Consider the following 19,031-nt stretch of genomic DNA (forward strand, 5'->3'; position numbering starts at 1 on the left):
ACAAATGCAAGTCAAGCCCACTGCGTCCTGGAAGGAAGGTCTATGTGGAGACTCCTCTCCCTTACCAATGAGCACTGCAGAAGCCTCCCTCACAGTCTCAGGCCATGAGGCAGCCACAACGAAACCACCAGATGGGTGCTATGATGCCCATGCACCATCTCTCTCCTGGAAGGATGTCAGGCACTCACTGAAGAAATGCGCTCATTTTATTTGCTTGTATTAAGCAACAGCCAGGCTCCAGGCACAGCACAAGCCCAAGAATTACAGCCCAAATGTTTAGAGGTGCCAGGTCAATCTCTGAGGGTTTCCTCTTTTCTCATGGTGACCGGCCACTATTGGAGAATCATTTTTGGGGAAGAACTTGCTGCTCTTCTGCTCATTTTCAGGCCTTGCAGTACACATTGTATTTAATCTTTGCTGCCAGCTTTGTTCTCCCTATGGAGTCTTCAAATTTTCGGTCCATTTCTTCATTCTGAGCTTTAGAGAAGAGGTCTCTCCAACTTCCAACAATGCCTGTGTACAACAAGAAGCAACAAGGACTGAAGGTGGCTATTCCTGAGAGAGGATAACACAACAGTGATGCAGACTCACTGCACACAGAGGCAAGAAGCGTCTGTTTTATGCCCCTAAGAGGGCTAATTGCCTAGGAGAGGCAAGGTCACAAAGATAAGAAAATAATGTCTGGAGCAAGACCACAGAGAGAATTGGTGCTGCCTGCACGCCTTCCCTCCCCAGAGGCATTTCCAAGGTGGTTTCATGCAGAGTTTACACTGAAAAGAGATGAACCTGTTTTTGTCACAAGGGAATATGCATTTGTGAATGCCTCCTTCTGAAAAGTCAAGTTATATGGGGAAATGGGGTGAGTGGTGGAGAGGAGATCAGTTAAATCCTTCTTCCTCCAAGGGGTTGGAATGGGAAGGGGCTAAAGCAAGCCCGTGTCCACAGCAGTCAGAAATCAGAGACTCCTGAGCACTGGGGAGCAACTGAGCTACAAGAGCCCGGCCCTGGCCCCAGGTCTATAAGTGATCACCACTATTGGCACACCTGTTGAGAGAAACCATGTTAAGACTATTTCTCATCTCCTGGTGAGGACATAATAATGTGATGCCCAGGAGGCCAACACAGCATTGAGTATGATGTTCCTGAGACCCGTTAGCACGCCTCCTCCAAAAGAGAATTTGTATGAAGTGACACGTGCAGTCAGAAATGTCAAAAAGCCTACTTGAAATTCAACTCCAAAGACAGAAACAGCCTTTCTCCACGTCACACCAACCCACTGTTCTTCCCCTCCAGATCAACCATCAGCCTCATCGCACAACTCCTGGGCAAAGGCCACACCAGCAGCCACCCATAAAGACAAACCACCCAGCCCAAGCAGATTTAGTGCATAATTGCTGGTATACATGTAACCTACGTAATGTTAGCCTCCACCTCTACACCTCACTTGCCTAATTGACCAGCATTGCCACAGGGAAAGAGAGCAACATGGAAGCAATGGCTGAGGACCATGGATAGCTGAGGCACTCCGGTATGCTACTCACAAACAGCCCCAAAATCTCACCAATGGCAGAAGCTTTCTGTACAGGATGCTACAGAAGACACCCCACCCATACCTGCCATTCACAACAAGCCTAGCAAGCTCATGGCTCAGTGACTCTCAGAAGACAACTTTAGAAGGCAGATTTTTCATTTGCAAAGACTTACCCTTACGGAAGAGGATGTCCCCAAATTTACCATGGGTTTCCTTGGATTTCTCCTTCATGGCTTGGAAACTGGTCTTCTTGGCAATTCTGTGAAAATCTTCCTCATCCAAGGAGAACTCAAAGAAGGCAGCAATCTTTTTCATTCCCAGTATTGGGTTCTGGCCAAAGGAACACAGCACAAAGGTGAAGTCAAAAGACTGGGCACCATGGCTAGGTTACAAAGCCAGCATCCAGTGATGTCACCAAGGAATTCTAAGGTCTCTCACAGAGCGGGAACCTATACGTGGTGGCCTCCGGTTCAAGGCCTTTTCTTCTCCCTAAAAGCAACTGAGTAAGATGAGACTCCCTCCACAAATAGACAAGCCTGCTCTCCTCCTAAGCCCCCATGGGCCAACCCAGGAGCAAAAGAGACTAGCTCAGGAAAGCGTGCTCTTCTAAAGGGACAGACAGGCTTGACCCAATAGTTTCTACTTCCCCATAGCCCCCACATATATAAGGACAGTTGCACAGTGCATCCATCAAGGAAGAACTGGCTGAGGTACCACACCTCTTTCAGTTCCTCATAGCTTATCATCATGATCTTCTCATGGTCAATGTATTGGTTCCATTCCACTAACTGGTCAAAGTAGGATCCCCAGGCCACTGCAAAGAAAAGAGGAATAGCTGTGCAGGATATCTGTGAAAACAGCCTTTACCAAACTAGAGGAGTCAGCCCATACAGCTATCTAAACATGGCACCGGAATGGTGAAGTGGGTACTAGGTAATGTCTGTTGTTTCGGCTGAGGTCAATGAAGGATCCCGCAGTTCTTGTCACTAGGTTGCACTGAACCATCAGCTCTATTACGGGAATAGAAAGATTCAGGCTTTGCCACAATCTCTCCATTCTAAGTTAGAGACAAAAGTAACACTAGTTCTCTGTTACTCCGCTATTCATCCATAACATGGGCCCGTCTGCCCATGACTGCCTTGGGAAGATATGCTGGGGTAAGATTCCCAAGCCCAGAATCCTGTATATGCACTCTAGGTGGAAAGAAATCCCAGAAAACACAGGGAAAAGTACATTTCCCATTCATGAAAGCTGCAAAGTACTCATCCCAGGAGGCGAAGGATGGCAGCACTGGCATGTTGTTGTAGAAGTGGTAATAGGAGACGGCCGTGTCTTTGGGGTTCCGAAGTAGCACAAGGACCTGGAGGAGGAATATTCATGATTTGGTTGTGATATGGTGACTGAGCAAGACACCATCTTCTCAACACATCACAAGTCCACAAACACCCACCAGACAATGACATGCCAGTCTAATTCCTTTGGTTTAGTAAGAAGTCAGAGCCTTGGCAGACCACTTGCTGGCAGCTTCAAGGTGAAAAGAGATACCTTTTCAGTGATGCCCTTGGGACACAGCTGTGAACTAGCACCAATCCAAAGAAATGAGCTCAAGGGCTACAGACCAGAAGATTTACAAACAGGCTGTGGGTGCACCCATGCTTCTGTTTGAAGCAGTTCTCATCGATGATCATCTTATCTCCTGAGGCCCTGCTGGGCTTTCGACAAGTACTGGTCTTAGAGGCAAGTCCAAGCCTCTAAGCTTATCCAAATAGCGTAACTGCTTGCCATGCTCAGTTTTCTGACACAAAAATCTGGAAGCATCTTTCTGAGATCTTAGGGGCTACTAGCCCACCGAGAGAAATTAGAGTCAGCAGAGCTACTGCTGCTGGGATAGGATGCTTATTCACAACTTCAGCACGCAGCACTCTGCCTCTTCACCCTTGGAAATGTGCCTATGCATTGAACAGCACAGGTGAAAGTGCAAAAAGACATCTCACACAGGCAGAGGAAAGCTAGCTTGAAGTGGAAATGCTTTTGCAGTGTGACTCAAAGAGAAGACTCACCTTAGCCTTTCCTTGGAGGATGGAGAAGGGCAGGAGATGAGGATGCAGATGGGTTGAAATGATTCTTCGGGAAGGCAGTTTCTTCATCCTCTTTAAGGCAGGTGGGAGAAATAGGACAGAAGTAGCTTATTCAGTGAAGTGAGCCTTTTCAGGAGTCATGGGTAACAGGAAAATGTAAGACCAGACAAGAGTTATCTTATCCCTTGGGAAATCCCAGGCACTGGCGGCATACATGTAGGCTTCTGCTAGCCTCTGCCACAGAGCATCACTTCACATGAGACAGGTCTGAGGACAGGACACCCACAAGAACAGTCTTACAGATCCAACCAACTGGCTCCAGGCCTGGAGCCCCCAGGCCTCCAACACTGGCTGGTGTTCTGAGACCCTTGCACTGGGACACCAGGGGCAATAGGACATGCTGTTTGCACTGACCCTAACACTTGTTACTACTCTGAAGTCGTCTATTGCTCCTGAGATTAAACATTGTCTTTCAACTGTTACTACCTGTAGCAAGAGTATTGCCAATATTTCGAAACCCTGCCCACCTCATATATTCCAGGATCTCCAAACTCTAGACGTGGAAACATCTGTAGCTCCTTTTCAGCATTTATTCTCTCTTTCATTTCTTCTTCTGTATATTTAGCATCTGCTGATTCCAGCTCCCTCACCATTTCTTCAAGCCAGTTGGTTCCTGAAATGATAAAGACACCAGGAGAACGTCTGTCCTGGGCTGCACATCTCCACCTTTTCCTTTCAGCCTGGCTGAGAGGAGCTTCAGTTTTCGGCCTTTTACTCGTAAGCAGAGTTTGGTCTCATACCCAGCCCCCAGCTAGGCTCCCTTAACTGACTGAAGAAGGGTTCTTCAACCAAACCAAAAGACTGTCAAACTCTGACAGCATCTTTGCACCAGGCTCAGCTGTCTTGGCTTCTGCGACCTGCCACAGCTGGTATGTGAGGCACTGGGCTCAAAGAACCAACTCTCATTTTTCATCTAACCTCTTCTGGGACGTGTAGGTGGACCCTCACACGTCTAAACTATTTCTGCCCATGCACAGCTCTACAGGCTGCCCTCAAAGTCAATGCAATAAGAATCACCAACTCCTCTTTCTGTATATGACCTGTTAATGTATCTCTCCAAAGTGATTAGAGACAAATGTGAAGGAATCCAAAATGTCCACGTGAAAGGGAACAACTTAAGAGTCCTGGTAGCATTCTTTTTTCCTCCAGTTAGATGCATGGGAATTACTTGCATTCTGCAATGCAGTAGATCTGTGGAAACACTGCTATTCTGCCCTCGTTAGTAGGAAATAGTCCCGGTATTACCCTTGCAGCAAGTAGGGTAACAACATATTTTCCTGTACTAACAAGACTGTACTCGGAAAGTCAAGGGATGTGATTATTGTGCTTTATCCAACACCGGTGATTTCACCACTTGCACACAGCATGCACTTCATGCACTGAAGCACAAGAAGTTTTGAGAATCAGAGGAGGGTCCTGCTGAAAGCCCCTGAAACCACTGCGAGCTGCAGCAAGTGAAACACATGGAAAGGCTTGGGTTGCTCAGGCTGGGGAAGAAAAAAAAAAAAAAAAAAAGGCACAGAGGAGAAGGAGGTTGGATTAGAAGACCTCCAGAGATGCCTTACAACTTAATTTAATGATCCTATGGAGAATGGTGTCACCATAAGCTTTTCTTAGGTATTATTGCTGCGTTAAATGAAGGCACATGCTTCTGGATTGTAGCATTGCATGTTTGACTATTTATCCAGTGAACACTCACCTGTTTTAGGATAGCCTGCTAGAATCACATCGTCGCTCCTGATTTCAAGGGATTTCAGAGCTTCCAAAGTTTCTGGGCTGCTAAATGCAGTAGGGTACAAAATACCTTTGTAAGAAAACAGCATATCTTCTGGGGAAGTCTTTTCATTCTCTGAAAAGCAACTTTCCACTGCTTCAATGACTCTTTCTCTATTTCTGCTCATGCTTGTATCCCTGTGGAATTTTTTTCAAGCAGAGATACAGACTGTCTTTCCACAATGCAGAAGAACTTTATACAGTGTGTTAGGAAATCAGAAAGGGCATTCACTCAGAGATTAAGATACATGTCACTGATTAACTCCATTTGTACTCTGTTACCTCCTTTCGAAACTGCAGGACGGGAGACTCACAGTAGTGACATGGAGTCTCTCTGCCATGCCTGATACCAGCAACAGTAGTCTGTTCTCTGCAAAGCATCGCTATTGGGACAGCAATTCCAGTTAATACTGCTAGTATTCAAAATATTGCATGAAATCAGGGAGAGACCTATAAGTGTTGTAAGATACTACTTTAAATATTTTTAACTGCTGAGCTACATAGTGCAATTTGCAAACTAGATAACCAGCATAACCATGAGGGCAGTGAATCTCAGCCTACTTTGGTATTGACTTCACTAATGGATGCATACCCAAGGGTTCAACTTTGTTCCAGGTGCCAGTGCTATCTTCAGCCCATTATTGTAACATTATCACTCCAGGTAATATATTCAGCACTAAGGACTTGTACCATCTAAGCCATACTTCTCATGACTGAATACTCACATTCAAGACCTTCTACTTCACCATATCCTCCAGAAGCATTGATTTCATGTGAAACTCTAATACTTAGGTTCTGCATTAACATGAATCAAGTTCACCTGTATCACATTAGTTCTTTTTGTGTCTATACTTGGCCATAATTTAATCTTTGGGTGAAAACGTTCTTAGTGGGGGAGTTATTGGTATTCTGGCTGCTGCCTTTTCAGAAGATAAGTAGTACTAAGATGGAGAAATATGTATCTCGACAAGTTATATCATTGCAAAAAGTCCCATTGTCCACATTCATTGCCCAACATGGCTGCTTGCCTTCTCTGTCTTCCCCTCACGCACATCCTTACCATGTTGAATGCACAGGCCCACAGAGCATCTCTAATGAAGCAAAAGCACCTGAAGTGTTACTGCTATAACCCCAGCACTTTCACCAAATTAATCCTTGCTGAATGTGATACTTTGTCTTTTCTTACAATTCACTCTTACTGGCTTTCCCCCATTAAGTACTTCAGCCTTTGGTTTGTTTGTATTTCCACACTTACCTTTACTGAACTTTATGTTTTCCAACCTTCTTCTTAATTTGTCATGATCTTTTGAATTGTTTCCCCGTTTTCCCCAATACTGTCTGATTTCTGTTCTGGTCCCCAGACTTAAATATCAAATAACTTAAATTCATATACTATACATATACTAGTTTGTCCACAGGAGTGTTAAAATAATGTTGAATACATCCAGGCCTCTCCACTAAAGGATATTGCTTTAACTGTCCTCACAGTTTTGTACTGATCCAGTTTACGAAGTTGTACCTTGAACAAACTATTGCAATTAGTTTCATAACAGCCATGTAAACAAGTGGAAATTCCTGCAAGTGTTGCTGCCTCTAGATGCATTTTATGACTGTTGTTTGGATTTCTAGGAACTCAAATCTACTCTCAGTACTTTAATCACATTACATAACCCATTTAAGTTGCTATCTCTACATTGAAGCTATAAATCTGTTGATCTAAGTTGCTTCTCTTTTGGTGTAATTTCAGAACCTGTCTGATGCCAGAATTACACAAATATTAACATCACAATTTTGCTTTTTACTAACCTTTATACAGATAGAAACATTGGTTTCAGTGAAGCAAGTGCAAATTTATATATGAGAAAAAGAAAATAGAGATTTTTTTTGTGTTCTACAGAGATAATTATTTGTGATCATATGTAAAACCAGTGCCTATGATTGGATCATGGCTGTTAATACCAGTCTGTAATTTGAATTCCAGATTGAAATTCTGCATTCAAAGACATTAAAATACTTAAAAATGTTGATCTCCATGCTTCTTCATTCTATTTCTTCTAGCTTTCATCGCGTTTGTCCTGAGGTCACAGGAAAGATATCCTTTGTCATTACTTAAGGTTGCATCAGATCCATATTTTGCTAGTGATCTTAATTGTGAAGATGTTGCCTAACTTGAGGAATTTTTGGAAAAAAAAAAAATCTCCATATACTAAATAATTTCCAAATAGTCTAGAATGACTGTTTGGCTGGAAACACAAAAGGACCATTTCCTTCCAGTGATAGCTACTGAAACAAGGCTGTCAGGTTTATTTGAATATAGTCAGTTATCATCGTATTCAGCAAATAAATGTAGCCAAAGCAAACCAAAGATCTCACAATAAAAGAAAAATAAACTAACATATAAAAGAAAAAAACGAACAACAACAAAACAACTGTTCATCACTCTCGCTGTAAAGGCTGCTGCAGTGTGATTAATGTGATTATTACAATAATTCCAAGATTCTTGGATCATTCCAGCTTTCTAGTATATGTTATTCAGATGATCTGAAAATGCAGTGGAAAGCTCTTCCTATAACCACGTTTAATCTCTCTTCAGGCTTTGCAGTACACGTCATACTTCAACTTCATCCCCAGTTTAGTTCCTGCTATATGTTCTTCAAATGCTTTGTCCATTTTCTCATTCTGATCTTCATTGAAAAGACTCTTCCAGTCACTTACACCACCTTCAAAGAAGCAAAGAAATTATTGGAGAAAAAAAGAAAAAACAGCATAAGGTCCTATTTTTCTGCAGCTCTTTACTCCAGAGTCAATTATGACTGACAAAATGGAAGATCAGGAAGGACTGATTAAAAATCATCTGTCTGGAGGCAGAACTGGGCTTGTGCTCCCTTGTCAGCTTCTGATTTTATCCAGTGACACCTTTAATGTCAAATGTAGAAATAGATTCTGACAACCAGGTTAGCCCTCTCATATCTGCATCACCTACACTGCACTACAAAAGTAGTCTTCTACTATCTTGCTTCTCTCTATTACCGATTCTTGGATCCTTGTCTTTTCTCTAACTTGTTAGCATGAACAAGGGGTTGACAGTGGCCCTTTCAGGGCACTTACACTCTCCCAAAAATTTAGGCTGAGTTTTGGCCCCTTTCTTTTAAAACGCCTGCCCTCCCCAGGTAAGCATCTGGTGGCTGAAGAAGACTCAGTGAGGAAGACTCTTGGCCCATAGAGGGAAAGTAATTCAGACACATGACTACTCCTTCCTGCCAGTCATCTGTGGGCCTCTAAAATTTGCTGTGTGCTGTTGCTTCTCCCATGATGGCTGCAGTCCCTTCCTCACGAATGCTCCTTGACTAGTTCTTGACAGCATGATGTTTCTGCCTCTGGGCCTCTTGGAGCTCCCTACCTTTGCGAAAGAGAATGCTGCCCAGCGCCCCGTGGGTCTTCAGCGAGTTCTCCTTCATGGACTGGAAGCTGCTCCTCTCCACCACACCCTGAAGCTCTTCCTCAGTCAGAGAAATGCCAAAGAAAGCAGCGATATTTTTCACTCCCAGGGCCCGATTCTGAAAAGAGGAAGGCAACATACCACATGACATTCAAACAGATTACATTGCTTTCTTTTTTTTCAAGATGTTTTCATGGCCCTGCATGCCTCTGTTAGCTGCATATACATGTATAGAGTATTCAGAGTTCATCAAGACTGGAATGGTGTCTAGTGTTTTTATTCTCCATTACTGTTTCAGATAAGATATGAGCTGTATTCTTATAGATTACAGAAGGCTGTGTATAATTTACAGTTGAGACAAATCTACACCATTTGGAGCTATAACGGCTCCAAAAAAAATAATTACTGAGGATTTTGATTTACAATGATTTGGGCTGATGCTGCAGCTAAAGAGAAAATAAGAATCATGTTCACGTGCACACAAATATATATTAAAAAGTTTTTAATCTGGAATTTCATTTTACCCTATTCCTAAAACAATAATCTTTTTCATACTGTATGTATCATGCAGTTTGAATACACTATATGAATATAATGGTTTATTGATTAGGAACAATTGTTCTTTGAAGTATAAAATACTTGTTACCTCAAGAGGTAACCTCACCTCTTTTAGTTCTTCGTAAGTTATTGTCATAACATTTTCATCAGCAGCATACTTGTTCCATTCAGAAAGATAATTAAAATAGGATCCCCAGGGCACTAAATAAAACAAAATAATCCTAAGATGAAGAATAAAATAATATTAGACAAGCTCCTTATGATATTAAACAATTTTTTGTCCTTGGGTGGATCCTTCCACCGTAGCCATTATGTTTATGCCTGAGTTTACCCCCTTCTGGGATAAACCCCATAAATCCCTCTTTATGGGATCTATGGGGTTTTGCTCCAGATTGTTCCGATCTCTGTCATAGTCTCTGGACCAAAGCTAGTCCAGTGTGGCTCTGAAGGATCTGCCTTCACACCAGGGCCAGCAAGGGAGCTGGGGGTCTGGCTCAGAACCTCTGCAAACACCTCCACAGAAACGCTCCTCTCTAGTGTGGCTAGTTTTAAGCAAATCCTACCTTGTCTGCTTCTTTCCATTTCTGTGCAACAAAATTTCTGTGCATTTCTGTGCAACACAAAAACTGGAGAATTTATGTAGTTTTAAACTAGTGGGATTATTATTTTTTTTTTTGGCCAGTTTGGCAAGCTGGTCAGATGTCTGTGTGAGCACAGGATAATGGACAGTGGAGAGGAGGAGGGGTAAAGGGGATCCAAGAGCAAGATAAGGAGGAACTCCTTCTTCCAGCAAAAATAACAGTTTGTGCAAATTAAAGCAGTTTGTGTAAGTGCAGTTCTGATGAATATCTGTCTTCAGTCAGTAAGACAAATACTGTAAAATTCACTTCAAATTTCTCGCTTTCTTTCCTTAATCACTGCTCTGTTTGCTGTAAACTAAAAAAATGCAAGTGAATCTGATTTACAAAATGCAAGGTTTTTATACAAAGTCAAAACATTGAATAATTAACATAAAAGAATATACTGTACTTTTCTCTGTCATGAAAGCTATGAAGAAATCATCCCAGGTCTCATAAGAAGGAAGAAGAGACATGCCATTGGAAAAATGATAAAAAGATGTAGCCACGTCTTTTGGATTGCGAATCAACAGCAATATCTACAAAATAAAAATATTTTATTTCTACAGTGAAAAATAGCAAACCATAGTATGAAAAAAAAAAACAATACTCTTCTTTAGAACTGCAGTCTGGGGAATTTCTAGTATGTCATACGCTATTTGCAGTAGTAACAATTCTTTTCTAAATCCAGTAAGTGAAGTATTTTACTTCACTTCAGTACCTTGTGAATATGATTGCCTATAGTTATCAAAGTATCTTTTCCAGATTAATCAAATTAATTATGCAGAATCTAAGTATGATTTGCCCAATACGAGTATTATTCATCATTTAGATAGAGAGGAAAAAATCACACAAATACATATTCTCTCCAGAACTTAACACATTTGTAACAACATTGTGGAAAGCCTTCCATAGGAAGTTGTGTACAAATACATTTTTTTACTGCTGGAGGTTTTGTTTTCCCCCACACCTGCCTTGTGGATACTGAAACAAATGTGTCAGTAAGGATGAACTGAGACTTACTGAGATAAATGGTAGCTATCAGTTAAGTAAAAATGGCCAGGCTAAACACTATGTAAGTATAAGAATGATTTTGAAATTAGGCCTAAAAGCACTAAATTGGCTTTCAAAAGCATTTGTAGGAGTGTTTGCTTACAAAACATTCAAATCATCACCCACCTTGGCTTTACTTTTGAAGATAGACCTGGGAAGATTGTCAGGAAGGAGATGAGTAAATATAACTCTTCGAGAAGGTAACTTGTTCATTCGCTTTATTAAGAATTGGAAGGAGGAAAGTAGACAGTTCAATTACTACAAGTATTCTGTTCCATTGGCCTGTGATAAAACATTAATTTGCTAAATTTATCAACAGTTTTTGGCTGATCAGAAACACTTATGCTTTATGAGTGTTATCCTGGGATTTTAGCAGACTACCCTGAGTAGCAATAATCTTCAAAAGCCCCTGAGAATGAACATTTGGAAGGAAGATTAGCCATTACTAATTCTCTTTAGTGATAATGAATTTAATATGTTCTGGTAGACAAGGTATGAAACTGAAAGGTAATATCCAGAATCTAACTGGGAGCATGGGAAAGCTGAATGATCCCAAGAGAGAAAGGGGGATAAAAAAGAGGTAGTAGAAAAGACAAAAGTCATTATTTCAATATTTAACTTTTCATGAAACTCTTCATAAATACAGAAAATGCTACGCCGAATTTCTGTAGTGCTTGTATTTCTAATGAGTATGTGCTCCTCTCAGGCCCTGTAGAGTGTCCCTTTATCCCTCAGCATTTTGCAACATAAATGAGTTTCAGCCTGGCCAGATGCAGCCTACAGAGACATGGAAGAGTTCTTTCACATCGAGTATTTCACATGCCATATATACAGTGTTTGAAGCACCAAATTTTTACAATTTTAATAAGTATTCTGTGCCCACCTCAAATTTCCCAGCATCTCCAACTTCAAGGTAGGGGAATTCTTCTAGGTCTTCATCATTAACACTTTCTTCATACTGCGTTTTCTTTCCAAATGTGGCTACCAGATCACTTAAGATCTGACCCACCCAGTTTGTACCTGGAAGGGGAAAAATACAGAATTGCTTGTAAAGCCTTGAGATAAAAAGCGGAAATGGATCTGCCAGCATCCAGGAGGTAGGTAGTGCTAGCAGGTGAGTTGCCTGGTCTTTCTTGTGATACAATATCACAGCTGACTGTCTGGACAATCACCTCTCAGGGCCCTACCTTTGCGCCTTTGAAGGTTACACTTCTCCAACTTAGATGGCTAAATACATCATAAATTAACTTGTAAATTGTAAAATAACTAATTAAGGAGAAAAACCACTGCATGCACTAAACATGCATTAATGTAATAATTTTTAATTGTTACAAGTGGGAACAATGGAGTTACAAGGGTGGTGAACCTGTACCTCAAAACCTAGTAAATTACAAATGTTTCCTGATGTGCTGCACAGGATTATCTTGGGTGGAAGGACAGGTCACAGAACTTTAGCATAGTTGCAGTACTAGATCCAAAATTTCTGCTTTGTATGCTCGTTTTCTTTACCAATATGTAGTATATAAAAAAAAAGACTGAAACGTTTCATATATATATATATATGATATATTTTTTTCACAATGTAAAAGAGAACCCGTAGAGAACTCTCATGTTTAGTTTACCTTTTCCTGACCTGTGGACACTGGGTTCCTATGTCTTTGTCATTAGAGTTTAAGAACTGCATTTTAGTGTACAACATTTCTTCAAACAGAAAACATGCTAAAAAAATAGCAAAAACTTTATAAACCTGTCAGCTCTGGCTATCTGCTGTAAGGCACTGTGAATCCTATTGCTGAAGGAGAAAAATAGCTATATTAAAATGGATATGTAACACATCCAAGAGCCAGCGTAGAGTGCTTTCAGGGAGATGCAGCAAAGATGTAGGGTAAACTAGCAACCCCAGAAAAGAACTGCTCTCGATCTCCCAATAAAAATCCATGTGGCCACTGCCAAGTGTTGCAAAATAATTTTTGGTAATCATGGATTTTAGATATTCTATACATTTATGAGGAAAAAAAAAATATATATATATATATATATATGCAGCACTGCATGTGAAGGCACCAATGGGTTCACTCTGTGTAGAAATACAAAGCTACTGTCTTTACAAACATAACTGCAAGAGCAGATCCTGCAACATCAGGAAATCTAGTTGCCTCCAGTTTGAGAATTACATTTTTCTTCTTTTCAGTTTGTGCATATAAATTCATAACTACAAAAATTAAAGATAACAAAAGCTTTACACACTATAGCTAAGAAAATCAGGTGTCTGTCAGTCATTTGCAAAATTCCTATATAATGTCCTCATAACTAGCTTTGTTGTGTTTTGTTTTGTTTTGTTTTTTTTAGAAAAAAAAATGTTCTACCTTTTCTTTTTTCTCTAAAAATTGTAAATAGAATCTACTTATTTGATATCACACAAATTCATTTACAAAGAAAGCAAGTTATATTCACCAGATTTAGGGTATCCTGCTAAAATGACATCATCACTTCTGGCTTCAAGGGACTCCATAGCTTTAAACACTTCAGGACTGCAAACAGTAACAGGGTAGAGAATCCCCTTGTAAGAAAAAAGCAGTTCATCATGATCCATTGTGTTAGCAGCAACCATTGCCTTATCTACCACATCAATAAATTTCTTCCTGGGCTTTTCCATTCTTCTCTGCCTCACACACAGGCGCCGTCACAGTGAGAAATGCTACATGGAAAGAGAGCCACAGTGTGCCTTTTAATAGGGCTCTTACTTTTTTGGGTTTTGGGGAGGAGGAGGTGGGGGGGGGGTGGACCTTGTAAGCAATAATTAACTACTCTTTTTGAAACTGAAAAAAAAAAAAAAAACAACTTAACTGCAGACAAAGACCTTAAGTCACTTGAACCCTTTGATATCAACAGAATATGGATGTAATTGAACAAGAAAAACAAGCAAATGTAATTGCATCCTGGGTTAAAGGGTTTATCTAACTCAAAAACATCATATGCCAAAAATATGCAAATAATCACAGCACAGAATTTATAAACAAAGTACATCAAGATAGAAGAAGGACATGATTACAGGCTAGGGTTTAACTGGCATAAACACATTCCTTGTGGCTGTTCTGCTCTTTTCAGCATTCATTCTGCTGGGATATTTTCTTATATAACTCCTTTTTTTTTTCCCAAACAAAAGTGTGATAAAATGCACTGGGACTGGGAGAGTGTTTAGTGCATTAGTGGCTGTCCTGTAATGGTGGACAACTTCTCCCTCCAGCTGGTGCCCAGGAGGGCAGAAGGACCAACATGCTCTTTGATCATTGTTCTTCTCTGTTTGGATTGCAACAGAAAGGTCTGGCTCTCTGATGGTTACATGAAAATGACTACTTTTACATGTTCTTCCCTTAATGAGCTCAATCATTGCTTAACAGCTGATCAATGATCACTGACTTAGTAAAAATATAGCCTCAGTTATAATGATTATTATTTATAACAGACTTTAATTTATGAACTTCAGACTGCACTGATCTCAGTACAAAAATTAAAGTAATGCCCAGGTTTAACATTAACATCTTTGACAAGAGGATGGATCACGAGGCAGAGAGGAAGTAGAAAATAGTTCCCCATTCTCCCCCCAAAAAAATAAAAATAAAATAAAAAATAAATTGTGCCAAGTGTCTAAATGCCATTCTTTCCCATCTCCATCTTTGAAAGCTGCCTATTGGGCAGCTCGATCAGGAGGTCCACCGATGGCACACCTGTATGCTTCTGCCAGTTGCTTGCCCTGGTGAATTCACACCCAGGCACTGAGGCACCCTGCAGCACTCACAGGATCATCTGGCCCTACAGCTCTTGCATTTTGATGCAAATATTGTTCAGTCTACGGAAATCTTTTGCTTTTACCTTCATCTCTTCTTTTCTGTAAAAATTTGTCAGTATGCATGTATACAAGACTACCTGTGAGCAGGCATCAGCTGAACCAAGTGGACACCACATGACTCCTGCTCAGTCCATTTCCTGAATCAGAGCTTGCACCAAAGCACATCCAATTGGAACCGTCTGCATCGCTTCACTTACATTAGCTAGAAATTACTGTACCATGAAATAGAGTCTTTGCTGATTCTTAACATGTAACCAGCTATTCTAGCAAAGCACAAAAGCTGCTTGCCTTATTTTTTTTTCCTTTAGCTGGGGCTTTCATAATAGAAGCACATAATTCATTCCCATACTTCAATCTTTGCAGAACAGTCCGGAGAAAATTTGAGAGTGAAAAACCATTGGATTTCTGGTGTATATTTGCCAGAGGAGGCAGTCAGGGCACTTATTCATTGGAGGCATGTATTATACTTAGGAACTGAGCACCCCCCAAAAAAAAAAAAAATAATTAAAAAACAGTATTACTGAAGAAAAACCAATTAGAAGACTTAAGTCATAAGGAGGGATTTGGAAGGGAATTAAATTTCTTGAGTGAGAAAAAAAAAAAAAAAAAGGATCGAGATTTCGTAATGTGAGCCTTTGATACAGCCATCTGCCAGGACACTGTAGCTGGGAGAGGGGGGATAAACCTCACACGGTACGTCTTGCATAAGAAAGACTCTGATCCTGCCAAATGCTGAAACAGGAGACTGACGGAAAACATTAGTTGGTTTAAAGTTTCTAAAAAGCAGCTTTAAAAACATGGAGATTAAAAACAGATTAAAGGATTTGGTAATCTCCAGATTAATGGTGTTTGTTGTTTAAACCACCACTGTGCCTCTAAAGGTTTCTGACTTCCCATAGATATCAGACTTGGTCTTTCCTGATTGTGGAGTTTTGCAGAAAGAGTCTGGTGACCTTTGCTGTGATAGCTACAGGACTCTACCAGCTGACAGTTACCCAATGAGCTGATCTGCTTGTGCAGAGCCATTGCCTGTTAAATGAAACAACAACACAATCCCCAAACATACCCTCAAAACTTAAGGGAATGTGCTCTCTGTTGGTAGGTAAGAAGAGGTGGGTTTCCATAACTGTTCCTGTGATCTGCATTTATCTCATTCAGACTCTAGAAAAGGCTTCAGTAAATCAGCCTTCCAAAATGACCTAAAAGGGATCTTGGTCCACTTATGAAGGTACCCCCCTAAACTCCTTCTGACCATCAATATGACAAAAAAAAAAAAAAAAAAAATCAAGAGCTCAAGAGGGGAACGTTTCCTGGGATCCTATAAATCAGTCCATGAAAATTTGGGCCCCAAGTAGAATTTGCTCTACGATGGAAACACCATTTGTGTCATTTTTTTTCATTTGAATAATCCAGTGTGTGCCAGATCTGAGGGGAGTCAAAGTCTCCAAACAGCGACTGGGGTGGTAGGATGTGTTAGGTTACGTGGTAAAAGCTTGTCTGCCTGTCCACAAAGAAGCACAGAGACAATGGCAGGCAGGGGTGGGCAGCCCAAATAATGTCCTGCTGAGCTACTCCCAGGGCCATGAGAGCAGCCATCAGCTCATCACCACCACAAGCACAGAGAAGCACACAAAGGCAGTCCAAATCCAGGGCTCATATGGTGCTGGGTGGGCTGCTGCCTGGGGACATAGGCACGTTAAGGATTGTGAGGGAAGAAGGTTTCATCATTGGACAGGATTCATCAGGGGACCAAAGGTAGGGAAAGGGAGGGATTTAGGCAGTTTGGGGAGGAACAGTGAGGGAAAATAGAGGGATGAGTGATAAAAAAGGGACAGCTACATGTAAATTGTTGGCTGGTCAGAATGCTTGTCTGCTTTGCCCTGCACCTGACCATCACAGTATGTCCTGTCTTCTAATTAATTTCCTTTCCATCTTTTTGTCTGGGCAAGGGACTCTATTAAATGTGTACGTGTGTATAGGGCAATCTGAGCGCCAGCAGCAGGGGTCAGATCCTGTGTGGGAAGGCATCTGTGTCTGAGCGCCAGCATCTGGATTGAGTGCATCCAAATTAAGTGGGCTGGGACCATGAGCCAGAGCACCCATGTGCATGGGTGCCAGCAACTGGGGAGACCCAAGTGGCACCAAGTACCAGCCCCTGAGCTGGGACCAGGGCTCAGAGCCTTTATGCACCTGGAGCAAGTGCGGGTGCATGAGCGTGGGTCTGAATGCTAGCAAAGGCCAAGACGGATGTGCCAGTTAAATCACCTCGAGGCATGTGTGCCTCTAACAGTAAGATTGCAGAGTGCTGCGTGCCTTCTGATAAGCTGATTGTTGAGACTACCACAAGAATAAACCACTTTTTACTCATTCAGTAAAACAGATAACATTTCCTTTTAAAATCAGCCATCCTTACTCAACTGCACTTCTAGATGCAAAATCTCCAGACATCCAGTCCTGGCTGAAAGTGCATATTAGTCAGTGTGCCTTGAAGGTCTGGTGAACTACCATGAAGAAAAATGCACAGCTCTACATGTCCACTCAAACGCAGTAGCAAAAGAGCAGGGTCCCCAAAGGCATTTTTACCTGGGTGTACTGGGTGTAGTATCTTATTCTAGCAACTGCATGATATTTTTGATGCTATGTACATGTGCTATTCTGTTAATCCCCTAATAATCTTCTATGTATTAGTTGTAGAATTAGATAAAAATTAGCTTATGAAATTTGTATAAATCTCCTTATCTCAATATTTATCAGTTCTGGTGATTCGAAAGATTATAATGCCTTACAGTTTTATGGGATTCCAGAAACATTCTTCATCTCCAGATGCATGTTCGCCATACCCTCTCTTTTAAAATCTAGGAATTATGGGTCAGTGGTATGTCCATGTGAACCCTTTTGCTGAATTCTTGATCTTGTCAACAGTTTACACCTATATTCTCCCAAAACATGAACCGGCTGGATATTTTGGGTAACTGTATCACTCCTCAGGAATACAAGACACGTGTGAACAGACACAAAACAGGCTATTTACCAGACTGCATGACACTATCGCTATTTACTTAAAAATACAGGAAAATACTGAAACAGAGATGAAAAAGAATTAATCCTCAGTACAGGATCCAGGTTTGTTTTCTTCAGTACTCTACAAAGCTGTTTGAGCTGGGGTGTTATCTGTAAAATTATCTAGGATCCACCTTCATCTTTTGTTTTCTTCCTGAATTGTAGTCTTCTTTGTGACAGTTACCTTTCCTCAACAGAGCAAAGCTGGTCTCACCACCAGGTTAGACAATAGTTCCTAGTCTACAAAAGTATACCCAGACCTATCTTTCCCCTAGCCAAACTTTCCCATGTGTCTCTTTTAAGCTTTCCTCTCACAGCTTTTTTTCAGCCTCAGCTTTGCTGTCTCTGGAGAGTTTCCACTCTCTAATCCCTTCTCTGGAACAAGGTAGGAAATAAGCAATTTTCCACAGCTTTCATCATCTTTATTAATGCATGGGCTAGTTGCCAAAGTACAGATGCAAAGGTTAACTATTCCCTCCATCCTGTTAATACTCCACTAGGTAAGAAGAAAGAACATCTCAGGACACACAATTCTGGAGAAATCATCTTTCTACACTAATCTAAATATAAAAGATGTATGTTAACAGAGTCCACAAACCATCACCAGAAGAGGTTTACTCTGTTTTGTCTGATCTTTCCCATTGATATTGGTGAAATTAACTTAAAATACATAAGTAAACAATGAAAAGCAGGAGAACTCCGACTACAGCTCTGTTACCAAGTAAATGTGTAGAAGGGAGAGTCAAGTCAATGACCTGATTCACACACAAACACACACACACACACACAAAAGTAACTCATTACATCCTTGTCTATCCATACAACTTGACATTAAAAGTAAGAGAACAAGGGGAAGAAGTGGGCAAAAGGGGATAAAGAAGAATATCAAAGACTTACAGAACATTACCTGATGTTTTGGAGGACTTTCTTATTTTGGGTAATACGCTAAATATCCTACTTCCTGCAAACCTTTTATAAATCCCACTATGGTCTACGCCTATGAAGTAGTCAA

The 19,031-nt window shown here is 41.0% G+C and overlaps 2 protein-coding genes across 2 annotated transcripts; both read right to left on the minus strand.

The window, feature by feature from the left end:
* Window positions 1–382: 382 nt before the first annotated feature.
* On the minus strand, window positions 383–5,570 carry LOC311208469 (sulfotransferase 6B1-like; the record flags this gene model as incomplete). The annotated part of the gene is made up of 7 exons (XM_084285231.1): window positions 383–513; window positions 1,705–1,861; window positions 2,251–2,345; window positions 2,765–2,891; window positions 3,592–3,681; window positions 4,137–4,282; window positions 5,369–5,570. 7 exons carry the CDS (start codon window positions 5,568–5,570, stop codon window positions 383–385), a joined length of 948 nt encoding a protein of 315 aa, XP_084141357.1.
* Window positions 5,571–8,031: 2,461 nt separating this feature from the next.
* Window positions 8,032–13,802, minus strand: LOC311208470 (sulfotransferase 6B1-like; the record flags this gene model as incomplete). The annotated part of the gene is made up of 7 exons (XM_084285232.1): window positions 13,564–13,802; window positions 11,993–12,129; window positions 11,236–11,325; window positions 10,469–10,595; window positions 9,546–9,640; window positions 8,843–8,999; window positions 8,032–8,162 (listed from the first exon to the last, which is right to left on the minus strand). Exons 1-7 carry the CDS (start codon window positions 13,763–13,765, stop codon window positions 8,032–8,034), a joined length of 939 nt encoding a protein of 312 aa, XP_084141358.1. The 5' UTR covers window positions 13,766–13,802.
* Between the last annotated feature and the right edge of the window lie 5,229 nt (window positions 13,803–19,031).

The sequence above is a fragment of the Netta rufina genome (genome assembly GCF_964035555.1).
Source record: "Netta rufina genome assembly, chromosome: 3".
NCBI lineage: Eukaryota > Metazoa > Chordata > Aves > Anseriformes > Anatidae > Netta > Netta rufina.